The sequence below is a fragment of the Artemia sp. Qi Xiang Cuo genome, chromosome 3 (assembly GCF_049724085.1).
Source record: "Artemia sp. Qi Xiang Cuo chromosome 3, ASM4972408v1, whole genome shotgun sequence".
NCBI lineage: Eukaryota > Metazoa > Arthropoda > Branchiopoda > Anostraca > Artemiidae > Artemia > Artemia sp. Qi Xiang Cuo.
In genome coordinates, this window is record NC_142796.1 from 30,261,670 (window position 1) to 30,279,677 (window position 18,008).

General features: G+C 35.1%; 2 protein-coding genes across 5 annotated transcripts in view; one reads left to right on the forward strand and one right to left on the reverse strand.

Annotated features, from left to right (window-relative positions):
- LOC148953988 (phosphatidylserine lipase ABHD16A-like) overlaps positions 1-18,008 on the reverse strand; it is a 48,216-nt gene that overhangs the window by 9,690 nt on the left and 20,518 nt on the right. For 3 of the 4 annotated variants that reach the window (XM_089085717.1, XM_089085719.1, XM_089085718.1), the window contains exon 2: positions 10,461-12,212. In XM_089085717.1, the coding sequence (XP_088941843.1) occupies positions 10,655-12,202 (1,548 nt within the window). In that variant the 5' untranslated portion in view covers positions 12,203-12,212 and the 3' untranslated portion in view covers positions 10,461-10,654. Of the gene's footprint in view, positions 1-10,460; positions 12,213-18,008 lie in introns of those variants that run through there. The other variant, XM_089085720.1, reaches the window with a different exon arrangement.
- On the forward strand, positions 7,226-8,000 carry LOC148953989 (uncharacterized). The gene has a single exon (XM_089086875.1). The coding sequence runs from the start codon at positions 7,286-7,288 to the stop codon at positions 7,760-7,762; it is 477 nt and encodes a 158-aa protein (XP_088943001.1). The 5' UTR covers positions 7,226-7,285; the 3' UTR covers positions 7,763-8,000.

Below are 18,008 nucleotides of genomic sequence, written 5' to 3' on the forward strand. Positions count from 1 at the left end.
GAATCCCAAAATGTCATGACGGGTCCAGCCAAACTCAAGTGGGTTGAAGACATAGGGCTTAGGAATCATAGCCTGAAGAATAATGCTCCACTGAAGTATAGCTCTCTTGACGTGATATACCAAAGAACCATCTGTTGGAGGCAAGCTGTTCAAGTTCTTTTTTCTTGGAAATAAATGAATTCGGAGGTCATTGAGAGAATCAAATTCAGACTATTTTTGCTATATACCGATACAGCCAATTTCGTACAGATGCGCAAGATTTCAGGCTCATACATAATGATGTTTCGGATATCACTCCTCACTTTCAGTGTAAGATCAGCAATTTCTTGAATGAGCTGTGATTTAACAGCAGATCTGGCGAATGTTTTTTTGCCCTTCGAGAAGAAAAAATTGACCGTATCACATCCACTAATGCAATGTAGCAGCCCACGATGTTCTGTTCACAATTTTATGGATCGGAAAGACTTTACCACGGAACTGAACGTAGGGCTCGGGTTCATAGTCTGGGTCACACCTGCAGAGGAATATTTCGCGAGAGTTCTGTAATAGAATGACCACAATGTCTGTGTCATTCGCTTCAACAATTACTTGGGAACATCCATTTCTGTAGCATTCGGCAGCATAGAGAGCCACGCGTATATCTGCTTCTTCATGTGTGCTGAACAAGGTAGCTTCGTAGTCCGGGTTCGGATCTAAAGTTATTTTGGATGGGACCAGTTTTAGCACCTTCATTCTGCCACTGAATCCGCCAGAGAGGTAAATGGTAAATTTTAATTCAGAAAGACAGACATGGGTCCATAATTCAAAAATATATTCGATAAGTGTTGCCTTACTCTCTGACTGCATAAGCAAAATATCCCAGTTTTCTACCACCATGCTCTTCGTAAAGATAAAACTCTTCGTCACTGTATTTCCTCTCTGCTCATGACATCCACTACTGTCTTTTAGAACAATAGGATGCCCGGACATACTTACAAGGCCGAACACTCCGTCATACCGATTAGCTACAATATGCAGCTAAGTCGTAGATTTTGGGAGTAAATTTGATAGCCTTGCAAGGATTCGTTTCAAAAATGCCTCAACGGTTTCAGTTTTTTCTGGCACTTGTGACCGGATTAACAGCATGAAATCTACCACCACACCAGTTACCGTGACCGTGTTAATCGGTACTTCGCTACGCCAATTCTAAGCTTGCAGAGGTGCGAATGAACTCAAGAAAACTTGACTTCGTACCGGATCGAAGTTTAATACGTTCACTAGCTCCTGCTTCAAATATTGCTGGGGCGTAGAGAAAAAATTCGTGTGGCATGATCTTACTTAGCATCTCAAGCGTAGATCCTTGAATAGTGCCAACAGTAACGAAAATAAAAAGGGGCGTAGAGTCGTCCCCTACAATCTGTTTTTTTTTCAGTGACCCTACAATCTGTTTGGTCACTTAAACAGGGCACTAGAACTTGTAATTTCCTTTTGAATAAGCCTTCAACCAATATTCTAGAGCCATTAGTTCAGTTCGATCACCCCCCCAAAAAACAAGCAAATAAACATGTATCCGTGATCTCTCTTCTGGTAAAAAATACAGATTTCCACATTTTTGCACATGGGAAACTGAAACCTCTACAGAAGGGTTCTCTGATACGCTGAATCTGTTGGTGCGATTAAGATACTTTGACTTTTTTGGGGGTGTTTCCCCCCTTTCCCAAAAATCACAGAATTTTTTCTCCAGTTCGTAGCTTTTTGATGGGTAACTTCAGACTTGATCAATTTTATATATTTGGAATCAGGATAAAAATTCAATTCTTTTTATGGATCTAATGTTATCAAAATTGTGTTTTTTAGAGTTTCAGTAACTATGGGCCGAGTCGCTCCTTATTTACAGTTCGTTACCACGAACTGTTTGATTTTAATGCAACAAAATATAACTAATTTTAATGTAAAATAATATCAAAATACATATCCTTTTCAATATAATATTAATGACGCTTCGTTGGAATGCTCTTAATGTTTGAAAAAAAAACAAAAAAAAACAAAACAACAAATTGCTTGAAATGCATATCGTTTTTAGTAAAACGCAAATCACTCTCTGTCCTTTAAAAGGTTAATTTTTGTTCATTTATTTATCTACAGTGGTGTATTTTATTTTTTATTTTATCCGATTGTTCATTTTTAACTTTGATTTTCATTTAGTCTTTAACAGTTTTTGGTTTTATTTTAAGTCTGAAATGTAACGTAACTTTATTTTGCTCTCTATTTTATTTCTGCTCGTCGGAGGTTTTAAAATAGCTCTTGGCTTTTCTTTGATAAGCTTCTTTTTTGGAAAACATTTTTGAAAAATAATTTGATGAAAAGATGAAAGTAAATATTTTCTTCAGAGATAAGCGGTAAATATTAAGTTCAAGAATTAGTAATGCCTTCCCGCCTAAAATAAAATGGTGGCAAACATTTTCCAAAAACTGTTCAATAATTAATCCAAGGAATCATCATAAGAAATTCTAACTATTGTCTTGTATTATATATAATGCCGTTTAACGTAACAATTATAATTCAGTAACTAGAGCAAAGATCACGCTGCTCGGGTGGATAACCCTGACACAACTCACCCTGTTATATAAGCCCATCAAAACTTATATCTAACTAGTTTAGGACGATCGGTACTCGAAGCATATAGAAAAGAAAGGTAACATATTTCATTAGATACCTCAAACACAAAGGGTGTGAGAATTGTTGTAAATAAACCACAACTTAGTTTAAAGGAAATTTTGATTTATTAATAACAAACGATAATCGATTAGCACCGAGCCAAATTGGGGGTTTCTGAAAATTTGGGCGACACTGGCTTGAAATTATGGAGCCTGCCACCCTCGAGCGAAATCTCTGGAAAGAAACGTGCCGTCGTCCGCTGGGCACCACGATGAGCCTGGATGCGGCTTGAACGTACAACATGTACAAGTACGTACACGTACCGAGCCAAATTATAAAATACAGAATTTTCCAGATTTACCAGAATTTGTATAAAATAAAACTTTTCGTCGTGATCGAAAAATAATTTCCGTATATTACAGCTCCGTTTTATTTTTCATATATACGAGGTGGGGCTTTTTCATAGTTTTTTTTTCCATAACTTTTGGAAGCTTATGTGTGTTAAATGTTGTATTATATCTGCAAAATGGAGACATGGCTTTCTAAGAGGTTTCGCACTCCGAAAAGCTATGTAAAATGAAGTAAGTCTGACTTGATTTACGAAGTCAACATACAATCGATATCATATCGGCATTTCGCTTTAGTGTTTGTTTTGTACCTCTTTTTGTCGACTGGGAACACCAAATCTAACATTTTATTGTCAGTAGTTTCAAATTGAATACACAACTCCTCTTTTATATTAAATAATCAAGTATCACCTTATATTCAGGTACTCAATTATTCTAATATCTTTGTCATTCTCCAACAAAAAAGCCACCTCTTTTTAATGTTAGCAATCTACCCTCAATTTTGAACTGACCGCTTAAATTCATTCTTTCCATGTCAACAAGGAAGATGACGGACCTTTATATCTACCTCCAAAAGAAAAGAAAAGAAAAAAAAAAATCAAGAACGATGTCAACATTTTACGACATTAAATAAAAAAAAAACAAGTTTTTTTAACTGAAAGTAAGGAGTGACATTAAAACTTAAAACGAACAGAAATTATTCCGTATAATTAAAGGGGCTGTCCCCTCCTCGACGCTTCGCTCTTTACGCTAAAGTTGTGAGACAGAGTCAAAAAATACAAAAGTCCACTTTTTTGCAGATAGGAGCTTGAAACTTCTATAGTAGGGTTCTCTGATACGCTGAATCTGATGGTGTGATTTTCATTAAACTTCTATGACTTTTAGGGGTTGTTTCCCTCTTTTTTCGAAAATAAGGTAAATTCCTCAGGCGCGTAACTTTTGATGGGTAAGACTTGACTTGATGAAACTTATATATTTGAAGTCAGCATAAAAATCTGACTGTTTTGATGCATCTATTGGTATCAAAATTCCGTTTTTTAGAGTTTCGGTTACTATTGAGTCTGGTCGCTTCCTACTTCTATTATCGTTAGTAAAAACAGTTATTTTCTACTGTATTATTTGAAATATTATACCCATTTTTCTGTATTTTCATTTCGTTCTATTCGTAAATGGAAATCCAGTCTAGTCTGGGAAATTATTTACCTCCATGTCAGGAATAATTGCTAGACCACGCTGCTTTTCTATTTACAGAGTTTAAGAGAGAGAAATCAGGCATAATTTAAATAAAACTGGAACAAAAAAAAAAAAATACCAACAAAACATTAGCTAATAATAAAAATCTGAATATTTCGACTCAAAGTCCGGGAGCCTTTATAAAAGAGAAAAAAAAAAGTTAAAGTTGAATTAAACGTAACATAAAAAGGAAAATACAAAACAAAAGACGCACAAAAAAATTAAATGAATAAGACTCACATCTTAAAAAGTTGCAGCATTTTGGAGGTTATTAAGATGTGAGTTTTATTTGTTTTTTCTTTATATGTAGTATTTAATTTAACTTTAACTTTATTTTCGTTGATAAAGGCTCCCGGACATAGAGTCGAAATATTCGAATTTTTATTATTTAAGGTTTGTTTCATTCCACTGTTTTATTTAAATTATATCTTTTTTTTCTGTCTTAAATTCTCCATGTCAGGATTTTTAAGATGTGATATTTTAACTTTAGAGGTTAGGATGTGTACCTAAATGATTTCCGAACGTTTTTTATTGTTTTATAAAGCAAGTGGTGAGAAAGAGTCAAACATTAGCGTAAAGAGCGAGGCGTTGAGGAGGGGACAGTCCCTTTCATATACGGAATAATTTCTGTTCGTTTTAATTAAAAAAAAACTTGTTTTTTTTTTAATTTAATTTCTGAACGTTTTTGAATTAGTGCAGGTTTTGATTTTGGCTCACCGTACATGATTAATTAAGACGAAGTTTGCATATTAATTTTACTTTTTTTTTTGGTTAAATGGATTTCTTGAAAGTTGTTTAATTTTATTTACGAACTTTTTTATTAGTAATAAAATACATAACTTACGAATTAGCTTACGTAACGAACTTCTATATTCGTATATTTTTATTAGGTATATTAGGCGGTTCACCCCCTAGTCAATACCTCGCTCTTTACGCTAAAGTTCGAATTTTGTTCTAATTCTTTAAGAATGACCTTTTAATCCCAATGGTCGTTAATTAGAATAAACAGCTCTTATGAAAGTACTAAAAAAAGCTTTAGCGCAAAGAGCGAGGTACTGACTAGGGGGCAAACCCAATCATATACGTAATAATTTCTGTTCGTTTTGAGTTTTGAAGAGCTCCTTACTTTCAGTTGAAAAACTTGTTTTTTATTTAATTTCTGATCGTGTTTTTAAATAATGCTGGGAAATCCGGTGCCCCCTTCATAGCAATGTCTCTTCCACCATGGAAAGATCCTCCTAAGTAAACCCCGACCCCCCCCCCACTACCAGAAAAAATCCCCCCCCTGAGAATGTCTGTATACTTCCCAATAACCAATACTATATGTAAACATTGGGCAAAGTTCATAACTTGCAGCCCTTCAACTGGGGACTGTGGGGGATTAATCATCCTCAAAGACACAGTTATTATATTTTTCGACCATTCTGAACAAAATGGCTATCTCAAAATTTTGATCGGGTGACTTTGGGGAACAAATGAACGAAAAAATGAACTTTTTAAGTGACCATTTTTTGGTCACTTAAAAAGGCCACTAGAACTTTTAATTTCCGTTCGAATGAGTCTTCCCTCGATACTCTAGGACCACTGGGTCGATACGATCACCCCTGGGTAAAAAAAAAAAAAAAATAAACACGCATCCGTGATCTTTCTTCTGGCAAAAATACAAAATTCCACATTTTTGCAGATAGGAGCTTGAAAACCCCACCAAAGAGGGTTTTCGGATACGCTGAATCTAAAGGTGTGATTTTCATTAAGGTTCTATGACTTTTAAGGGGTGTTTCCTCCTTTCTTAGAAAATAAGGCAAATTTTCTCCGGCGCATAACTTTTTATTGTCAAACACGAACTGTTTGACAAAATAGGGTTAGAAACAATTATCTAGTAGGTACTTGTTTTCAAAATATAGTATAATAGTATCTTAGTGATTCCAATGCAGGCTCTCTAAAAGGTGAAATAGAGTAGTAATGCTTTGTTTGAAATGTTTGAGAATTTAATTTTGGGGGAAAGGGCAACATTTTGAAGCTGTATTGCGAAGTTCCTCCATTAAAGCTAAAACTAAGGCTGGAATATTTTTTTTTTTATGTTTTCGATTCAAAATGATTTACGAAGGATTTTGTATTCAAAGCATATTATTTCTGTCGGTGGATTGAATGAGTGTGTAAATTTAGAAAAATTCGATAAGGGTTTAATCCATAACTATATCTGAGAATTCTGTACTGTGTATGCAGCTTGTCGTGAGTAGACTTGCCATTCAACTCAAAATGAAAAGCACTGTTTTGTCAGCAAAAATACACCAATAGCGAAAAAAAAATACGATCTCCAAAAGAATATTTCATGCGTTATACGCTTTGGGAAATGCAGATTTTGCGAGCGCTTTAGTAGTCTTCGAGTTTGGAACATTGAATGATGGAATATTGATTAATTTACTTCATTTGAACATTTTATGTGACTTTCCATGAGTTTAGTCCTGCGTTTTTTACAGAAAAACGAGCGAATTATAATCTAGCCGCTTTCAGGGTTTCATAATTGCAAATTGATAAAAGTTTCACTTCTTTACGTGTATATAATTGCTAAGACGCTGAAACGAGTTAAAAATCTTTCACGGCTTTCCCCACCCCCTGAGATTTTTAGGTTTAGTTATCATTGAAATTGGACCTTGAACTTAGAAAATGGCAATTTTTAGCGCTAGTTTAAAAAAAACTGCGTTGTTTCGTGGCATAATGTCAGTTTTCCTCACTGAAGCTTATTTTTGTCACAAGTATAAGAAGAAAAATAAAATTCTTAATTGAAAACAAAACTCTTCGAAAACATGATTAAAAAGGACGTAAAGTATATAATCAACTGATTTTAGCCGCTAAGATTAAAGCTTTAATGAACAGCTAATATCGGCAATCCCTGTTTCTTGCTCAAAGAAAAGGCAAAACAGGATATTAAGTCCAGCTTTAATGATTACGGGACATTGAGTCTCAATTCCGGGGCATTCGTAACCTAAATTTTTCTATTCAGGAAATGTTCAAGTTTATTGTTCCTGGTTGCTGTGTATGCCGAAAACGATGACGCGAGGTTTTTCATGCCTAATATTGGAAAGACGATAACATATTATAAATTTACTTCTGCTGCAACCACCGTCTCCAGTACACCATATTGCTACACTGTCACACCTTCGATCTCACGTACGGTCGATGCGGATGATAATACACTTACTTCCACAATTGCTGCAAGTAACTGTCGTCGCAAGCGATGGGCTCTTGAGAATCCCTCAGAAGACGATCTTGCCATCATCAAAGCTGGTAGCCCAACCGCGGTCAGCATTAGCGAAACCACCTCTTTGCCTGAGCTCCATCCAGTAGAAAAGGACGGCGAAATTTACTTGATTGATACGTCCATCAATGCTGAAGAGCTTGAAACGTCTGTTGGTCAAGAACTATTTTTGCTGTCAACTTTGAAGACTACAATAACTAGCTTTTTTACTGTTACAAACAATGCTCCCACCAGAACAGTCACCGCTGGTTGCATTCCACAAGGAGGTTCTCTAAGTCGGTGCTAGTTTTTCTATCTAATGGTTTTGCTGTGTTTATTTTGTACGAACTAAGGTTTTAATTTATTAAACTTTTTCTAATTTTTCTCAAATCATTTTAAAGCCTTTTATGTCAAAACAACCTTAAAAAGCATAATGCTTTCTAAAGTGATTAGATATTGTTTTAGACTTGTTTTATCAGCAATACAATACCAGGTGGGACACTCCACGAAAATGTACAGAAAGAGGGGTGAAACGTATTTTCCGAAATTTAAGGGGAGGGAGCAGCTTTGTTGTTTTGCAACTTTTTCCTAAATGAAAATACCAAGAAATGTATTTTTCAGTAAAATATCCAAAAACATTTTACAAAGTTAAAGGGGAAGACAATAGCTCCTTCCTGAATTTGCGCCCCTGTATAGTGTAAGTCAGAATTTGACAAAACTAGGTCATTGATATATCTTTGTGTCAAATGACGCTTCAGATTGATTGATGCCTTCGGATTTCCTCTTCCCACAAAAAAAAAGTATCGCAAAGCTCATTCAAGAACTCAATTTCGAAACCGCAAAATATATCTTTTTGCCATAATTATTCAACTGAAATTGATTTGAAACACAGAAGAAAGATGTTGTTAGCCATAATTTTCTGGTCTTTCAAAGGTGTGGGGATACTTCAGACAAAACTTGTTCCTTGGGATGTCCTCCAGCCCTTCTTTATCTAAGTAAGCTTATGAACGTAATTTTATTTTTCACACTCATATTTAAAAATTAGGCTAAAACTTAACTTCAAGAAGTCAGAAATCCATCATTTCACCGGAAAGAACTCCTGTGAAACACAAGTATATCTCTTGGAGATTGGTTGGCAGACGTTGCGGGTCACATCATTTATCCAGGGCTCTTAATTAGTACCTCCCTAAAGGGGACACGCCAGTTGCTAATAGAGCATGCTCAATGATGTATCTATACTATATATTCCAAATTTAGGGCATAAAAAAGTAGCATTTTTCGTGCCATACGGCACTTTTTGGTGGCGTTATTAAGGCAAATTTACGAAAAGCCCTAGAGATGATCAGGAGCTTTGAAAATGAGAGATTAAACATCTTTCTACGATGTTGCAATAGCCTGCTAGTTATTAGATGATTTGCGAAACTTACTAAGGGGGATGAGGGAACACAAAAGAGGGATGGCAAAGCTCCAATTAAGGTGTTCAGCCACAGATGCTGTAATGGTACACTTTCTATGCTTCCCAGTCTTTCAACTTGGCACCGAAAGTGCCATATAGTATTTATATATGGTGTATCGAGACGAAGTTATAAAAAGCACAATGATATAAGAATGAGCTTTTAAATGATACCATGCACAGTCGGCAATAACTTTCATATGAGTCATTAAACGTATCTCAACGATGCTGGGTTAGACTGCTAGCCTCGGTAAAAACAAAAAAAAAGACACATGACACATAAGTGCTACCCATACAAAAAAAAGTGACTTTACTTATTGTTCAAGGTGGGTGTCTGTACTTATTCTTTACACGGTTCTCGACCACTGTGATTCAAACGGGGAACTTTTCACTTCGATCTGCGAGTATTTTCAAAGCGTTTCAAGTTCTTTTTCGAAGTTCTCGAAATTCTTCTTTTTCGAAGTTTTCACAATAGACTTTTACTATTAAGATTCACCAAAATAATAGTTAACATTCCAGAATCCCCCTTGAATAACAATTTTGTCTCACTAGAATTTATAAAAGGCATTTTAATCTTTCCGTAACTATGGACCATGGTTCGTTCTTTACTAAGTTGCAATTATTGCAGCAACTGCGAAAAATTATCTGTGTTAACAGAATTAGTTAAAGTGGAACATTTGAAGAAATTTATCCTCAGAGAACCCAAAGAATTTAAAGATTACAGAGCCCTGCTACTACTACTACTCCAGCCATGGTTACTATGGTTACTAACATTAAGGTCAACATGTTCTAGTGGTGTACAATAAAATACAGGTCAACGATATGGAGTTTAATGGCAGTCAGTAAAATGGTAATTTGGCCTCTATAGCACCTTGTGTATCAATTAGGGCACTTTACTACTTAGTTATTGACGCAATCAATTTTTGACAATTAGAACTTCATCATTTAGGCACGATCATACTAGGGTTTGAGGGGCTATTCGGGTTTAATACTCTTCCACCTTCCAAAAATTGTTAGACGTGGCTGAACTATAAAAATACATTATAGAGGTTTCTTAAGAATCACTAGGAAATTGCAGTCTTTGGAGTATTTAAAACAAGTATAAATAATCCTGGTTATGAGCCAGTTTGATACAATCCTGCCCACAGTTCTTCATACTAAATTTTGATTATTGTATTCTACTTTTCTTCAAATAATTTAGAGTAGCATACGACAGACATAACCAGTTAGTAATTACAAGTATTTTATTTAGCGCTTATCTTTTAAAACATATATATACATATATATAGGCTAAACAAATTTTCGGTTTTTATGTCACGCTTTACCTAGTAAAAAAATAAAGTAGTTTAGTTTCCTTTATTGGTTATATTAATGCAAAAATATGATACAGGACTCCCAATTTTTATATACGAATCGCTAAATTCAATATAACCTAGCAGCACAAAAAAAAAAAAAAAAAAAAAAAAAAATGAAATTCAAGAGAATTCAACATATTTATATAGGCTACATATATTTTGTATTTTTGTGTCACTCTTTACCTGGTAAAAAAAACAGTAGTTTAGTTTCCTTTATTGGTTATATTAATGCAAAATTAGGATACAAGACTCCCAACTCAATTTCTATATACGAATCGCTACATACAATATAGCCTAGCAGCACAAAAAAGAGGAAATTCAACAGATTTTAAGATATCAAGAGCAACATCAATGTAAGCAGTGATAGAACTATACCAATTTTCCATTTATTTTACTTGGCAACGTCTCTTACATCCCATGGCAGAACAAAGAGACGGGACGGAAGAGGGACACAATGGGTACTATCAAAATCTGTAATATGATTGGACAGCAAAAAGAGGCTTAATTTCACTCTTTCTTTTTCGTCTAATTTTTCACCAATCTGAGAGGGAATTGCAGTACCTTCTTTTAAAAACAAATGACGGCATTCTTCAAGATCCCCAAATTGCTTGACAAAGTCCTCCTTTTTAGTTTTATCGAGTTTCAACCAGTCTTTAGCGGCTATTAAACCATCATCTTTAAACACATAAGGATACCGATAAACTAAAACTTTTAATGCTAAGTCATTACCGCGATTTGTGGCTAAGTCTCCGGGTCTACTGCAAATGACTTCATCCCGGGTGCGACGAATGAATCGCACTGGACCAGGGTAAAGTTTCAACTGTTCAGCATTGTTCAAATTTAAATGTGATTTCACAGTTCCAACAACTAGGGATGAAAGTGGTTTTGGCATAACTGCCGTAGCAAGATGCACTACATCATCAAATGAAGCATCAACAATAATAGAATTGATTTCTGGGTAGTTCATTACAAGCCAAGAAGACGAAAAACCCCCAATGCTCCAAGCGTACACAATAATTTCTTGAGGGCTAAATCCAAGAGAGAGTGCATATTGCATTACGGCATCGACAGCATTCAATTCTTGAGGTGGGTGAGGGTTACCAGTACTGCTTCCAAACCCTGGGTGATTCCAACCCAAAACCGAGTAGCCACATTCAATGGGAGTGCTCATAATGCCAATTTCATAAAATCCAGCATTTCCTTCACAGCAAATAACCAAATTATCTCCGTTAGTACTTCGACCGCGATTATCAATAAACATTGTATCAATATAGTTTTTATCTTTTGTTTCGATTTTAGCTCGCTTTCCATTATATTCAAGAGTCAAAAATGACCGTCCTTTCCTTAAGTGCACATCAATAAAAGATCCTAGTATTGTACCAGGATAAAGAACTCGTATGCCAATTGTATTTGCTAATATATAACCGATTATATTACATGGTAATGCCAGTGCCCAAGACTGCTTATGCTTATAAATAGGTAAATACTGTCTGGGCTTCCACTCTTTTGTGGCAATATCAGAGTAACGAAAAGTAGTTGGGATTCCTTTTAAGTCAAAATCATAACCAGCAAGCAATTTCTCAACCTGACTAATATCTTTCTTTGAAACAGCAGAAGAAAGCTGATTAGCAAATTTTACATAGTCAATGTTAGCATATCTGCCTAAAAATCGAACAACAAAACCTGCTGTATAAACTATGCTCCACAATGCAACAACATTTTTGAACAATGGAAGATAATCCATAATATTACTTTTTCTGTAGTAAAAAAGAAATATTGGAGCACTATATACACTAAGCTTGGCTGCGAAGCTACATACAGTCATTCCAACATCACCAAAGGATTCCGCCACATTTTTCTGATAATCCACAGGTCGTTTGCTACCAATTGGATATATTTGCTTTAAAGACGGTCCATTGAGAATACGGAGTAAGTCCATTCCGGTACACCTAAAATAAAAATAAAAGTTCAATAAACAAGGGACTTATTTTGTCACAAGTACATAATGAAAATAAAAACCTTGCCAGGTTCAATTCCCTCACATTGCAAATGCTTAAAACTCCCAATTCCCTCACATTTTTTTTGCACTCGTTGCAAAAAAACAAAAATAAAAACAAAATGTAATAAAAGAAACTGAACCTTAAAATAGTCATTATATTAAGTTCTGAAAAAGTATTTAAATAGACAATGAAATAATGCGACACCATAGGTGTCATCTAGAATTTTGATTTTTTTGCTATGATTAATTTTGGCACTTTAACAGGATATTTTCAGAGTCAACATACTAACGTTCACTTTATAAAGTCTCCCGTATGTCCTTTTTTTCTCCTTCCCCTTAACATAAAAGAAATTGCTGCGAAAGCTTGAGAGGGCTTATTCAATCAAAAGCAAGTTCCAATAAGTAAGCCTCCAGAGATGATATTAATAACAAAGCATCAATTATTGAAAAGAGCAAAGATTCTCCCTCTCCACAAAGGGGGCCCTCAAACGTATATATCAAACTAGAGACCTATTTCTATTGTACCAGTGCTTTTGAAAATCCATGAAAAAGTTATCCATGGAAGACTTTATAATCGACTCACGAGCCTGCATGCATTGTATGACGGGCAGTTTGAAATCCGGAAGGGTCATTCGACTTCGCATGCTCTGTAACATCTTTTAAAAATATTAATTTAGCTTTTGAAAAGGGTGAATTTTGTACTAGTATTTTTATAGATTTTAAAAAAAGCGTTTTATACCGTTGATTTTAGTATTTTATTGGATAGATTAAGGGATTTGAGTGTAAAAGGGAGATGTTTGGATTGGTTTAGTTCGTATTCAAATGGTAGGTCAGTTAGGGTAAATCTAGGGGAGAAGTTCCGTCTTAAGACCCCTGTTACATTTAGTGTATGTTGAAAGTGTGCGGTCTTAGATTTCTTGTGCGTCTAAGAAATATTCCACCGACGATACAGCACTTGTAGTTGCTGAAAAGACTCTCGAAGAATTGCTCGAGAAAGTAAACAGAGCTCTGCAAGTGTTGAGTGAATTTGTAGGCATTAGCTTACTTATCATTAACGCGGCAAAGAGTAAATATATTCTGTTTGGTCGGACTGGTGTATCTCCAAATCTTCCCAGTGAAATAGCAATAAATGGTGATGTACTAAAGCGCGTTGAGGAAGCGCGTTACCTAGGATTCATTCTCGATCAGAACCTCAGCTGGAGAAGACACGGTGATGTGGTTGCGTGTAAGGTAGCCAGTGGCCTTGGGATTTCAAGACGTTTTCAACATTTTTTACCTCCTCATATTTTGGTTCTTTAATACCATTCTCTAATTGCGCCGTATATAAATTATGGATGTATGATTTGGGCTAGTAGTTTTACGTGCAATTTTAAACGAGTGCAGATTCAGCAAAATAAAGCAGTGAGATTAATTGGTAAGTATGATACAGGAGTTTTAAGTACAGGGCGATTTTTAGGACACTTAGGATTTTGAATGTAAGTCAGATTAGAGATTTTCAGATTGGTATTTTTGTTTCAGAGTTTGAATGGTTTAGCGCCTGATGTTTTTAGTAATTTTTTCCGTTTTAACTCATTTTATCATGGATATGCTACGAGAAATGCCATGTTAGTACATCATATAAGCATTTCTTATGAGACCATATAAGCATTTTCGTATATGATGTCATACATAGCATAAACGAGATTGTTGAGTTCCAAACGCATCGAATATTTATATAATGGAGACCTAGTAAGTGACCCAAGAAGTACGGTTCGTTCAAGCCATGTGGCAAGGCACTCGGGTCCGGTAGTCTGGAATACTTTTCCAGACTCAATTTGGGAAGCGGGAAGTGTCCCGCAATTTAAAAACCGGTTAAAGATGCATCTCCTTGCGGGCAGTTGGTGTGTGGCTGGAAGACGAGAGAGGACAAATTAAGCAATTTTTTTGTTCTGTTATTAATATATTCGTTTTATTATATTATTTTTTTATTATTTATTAATTTTTCTTCTTATTATTTTTTGTCTCATAAATTATTAGTCAGTAATTATTATCATTATCTCTTTTTATATTGTTCTTTATTTGTGTTGATTTCAGTGATGATTTGGTTAATTTTATAATTTAGTAAATGTGTACTGGCTGCGTTTTTCAAGCATATATGTGCTTTATTTGTAACCGGTCGTAAAGCCGGCATGAATCATTTTTAGTAAAGTTGTTGAATCTTGAATCTTGAAATACCAAAGGCACCTAACTTCCCCATTGTTCACCAAAAGCGGATCTAGAGCAAAATCTTGGAGGGGGGGGGGATTGTGACAAGGGCGCGAATACTTAACCAAATTTACAAATTTGTTTAAAGTAAAGAGTGAAAAATAGAAAAAAAAACACGGAATGAGGGCACTAGAAAAAATGCGGGGGGAAAGCCCCCCGGCATATATATATATATATATATATATATATATATATATATATATATATATATATATATATATATATATATATTACTACTACGTTAGTATTACTACTAACGACTCACCGCAGCCCCAAGCCGCCTGAGGCCAACACAGCTACGCACGCTCCTCCTCCATCCCAATCTATTCAAAGCCTCCCTTTTTACACCCTCCCAGAAAGTTCCCATTTCCTTTAAATCTTTCTTTATGACGTCCTCCCACCCCAGACTCGGACGACCTGCTTTCTGTTTAGCCCTAGACGGTTGGCCGAAAATGACAATCTTCGGCAATCTGTTATCTTTCATCCGTACAAGGTGCCCTAGCCACCTCAACCTTTCTTTCATTGTAGCCCTAGAAAGCGGGATTGAACCACACTTTTCGTACAGCCTACTGTTTGAAATACGGTTAGTCAGCCTGGTACCAAGAACAATCTGTACGCAATTTCTCTGGAAAGCATCTAGCAAATCTTCATCCACTTGTCGGAGCGCCCATGCTTCAGAGCCATGTTTGACCATTGTCATCACTGTAGCTTCTAATATTCTAATCTTGGTTTGCAGACTTATCTTCCCACTCTTCCAAACTTTTTTTCAACTGTAAAAAACACCCTGAGCCTTGGCTATTCTACTTTTAACATCTCCACTGCTCCCACCGTCTTTACTAATAATTAAATAAAAAAACAAGTTTTTTAAACTGAAAGTAAGGAGCCACATTAAAACTTAAAACGAACAGAAATTATTCCCTACATGAAAGGGGCTATTCCCTCCTCAACGCCTCGCTCTTTATGCTAAATTTTTTTATTGTTTAAAAAAAATAGAGTTGTGAGAAAGTCAAACTTTAGCGTAAAGAGCCAGGCGTTGAGGAGGGTACAGCCCCTTTCATATACGGAATAAATTCTGTTCGTTTTAAGTTTCAATGTCGCTCCTTACTTTCAGATAAAAAAAACTTTTTTTTTATTTAATTTTTGAACGTTTTTGAATAAATACAGGTTTTGATCTTGGCTCACAGTACATGAATAATTAAAACAAAATTTTCATATTAATTTACTTTTATTTGGTTAAATGGCTTTCTCGAAACTTGTTTCATTTTTTTTACGAACGTTTTTATTAGTAATAAATATACGTAACTTACGAATTAACTTACGTAACGAACTTCTATATTCATATATTTTTAATACGTACATTAGGGGGTTCGCCCCCTAGTTAATACCTTGATCTTTAAGCGAAAGTTCGAATTTTGTTCCAATTCTTTAAAAATGACCGCTTAATCACAAAGGCCGTTAATTAGAATAAATAGCTCTTATGAAAAACTAAAAAATCTCTGGCTTAAAGAGTGAGGTATTGACTAGGGGGTGAACCCAATCATCTATGTAATATTTTCTGTTCGTTTAAAGTTTTGATGTTGCTGCTGTTGCAGTTGAAAAACTTGTTTTTTTATATTTAATTTCTGATCTTTTTTTAAATAATGCTGGGAAGTTCGGCGTCCCCTTCAAAGCAATGTCCCTTCCCCCATGAAAACTTCCTTCATGGAAAGATCCTCCTACATAACCCCCGACCCCAGGCACTTACGCAGGAACTTGTTTCGGGGGGGGGCCAATTTGTTTCGAGGGGGGGCCAAATCCTCCAAACCCATTATTCTGTGAGAAAAATCAGAAAATTATGGGAAAATGAAAAAAATCGTGAGATTTCGGGTATGCGTATGTCCCTGCCCGACCCCCCCCCCCTAACAGGAAAAATCTCCCCTGAAAACGTCTGTACTGTATACTTCCCAATAACCAATAAAACTTATATATTTTATATCAGCATTAACATCCTCGTCTGTTTATGTATTTATTTGTATCATCATCCTGATATTTAGAGTTTCAGTTATCATCGAGGCGGGTCCTAATAACAAATGCCATATGTTAACAGACGGTACAATTTATCGATTTCAGCCTTTCCCCTAGAGACTTTGAGGGATTAAGTCATCCTTAAAGACATAGTGATAATATTTTCGACCACGCTGAACAAAATGGTTATCTCAAAATTTTGATCGGGTGACTTTGGGAAAAAATAAACGTGGGAGGGGGCCTAGTTGCCCTCCATTTTTTTGGTCACTTAAAAAGGGCACTAGAACTTTTAATCTTCGTTCCAATGAACCCTCACACGATATTCTAGGACCACTGGGTCGATACGATCACCCCTGGAGAAAAAAAACAAAAAAAAAACAAAAAAACAAATAAACAAATAAACACGCATCCGTGATGTTTCTTCTGGCAAAAAATGGAGAATTCCATATTTTTGTAGATAGGAGCTTGAAACCTCTACAGTAGGGTTCTCTGATACGCTGAATATGATGGTGTGATTTTCATTAAGGTTCTATAACTTTTAGGGGATCTTTCCCCCTTTTTCCAAAAATCAGCCAAATTTTCTCAGGCGCGTAACTTTTGATGGGTAAAATTAAACTTCATGAAACTTATATATTTGAAATCAGAATTAAAATCTGATTCTTTTGATGTATCTATTGGGTATCAAAATTCCGTTTTTTAGAGTTTCGGTTACCATTGAGCCAGGTCGCTCCTTACTTACAGTTCGTTACCACGAACTGTTTGATACTACCAAGGTAACTGAAGCTGCTCACCTGATAAATCTTTTCATTATCCAACGTCACCTTTTCACTTTCACGTATTCCTAGCCTTAGTGACTTAGTCTTCTTAAAATTAATTTTCAAACCGATTCTAGCAACCTGAACTCGCAAAACCTGTAAAAGTTCATTCATTTTGCTCAAACTTTAATCTAGGATCCATAATCATCAGCATAATCTAAGTCCAGGAGACTTTTTCCTCCCAATTTGATTCTGTGGTCTGCCATTGCCTTCCCTGTGCTCCTTAAGACAAAGTGCATCAAAATAATCAATATAACGGGGGATAGAACACAACACTGTTAACTCCTGAGTTAATATAAAACCAGCTGCTAACCTCCCTTACTACCTTCGCTGCAGCAGTGTTATTCTTGTACATAGCACTAATTACTTTAATGTATTTGTCTGGCATACCATACAAGGATAAAACCTTCAATATATATATATATATATATATATATATATATATATATATATATATATATATATATATATATATATATATATATATATATATATATATATATATATATATATATATATATATATATATATATATATATATATATATATATATATATATATATATATATATATATATATATATATATATATATATATATATATAAACAAATACAACTTAAAAACAATAGGGAAATTTTTTCAAGACAGTGCAATTTAAATCGGTGGATATATATATATATATA

Bases quoted from the DNA above. Each gene is read 5' to 3' on its own strand.
- LOC148953989 (XM_089086875.1), top strand. From the start codon at position 7,286: ATGCCTAATATTGGAAAGACGATAACATATTATAAATTTACTTCTGCT.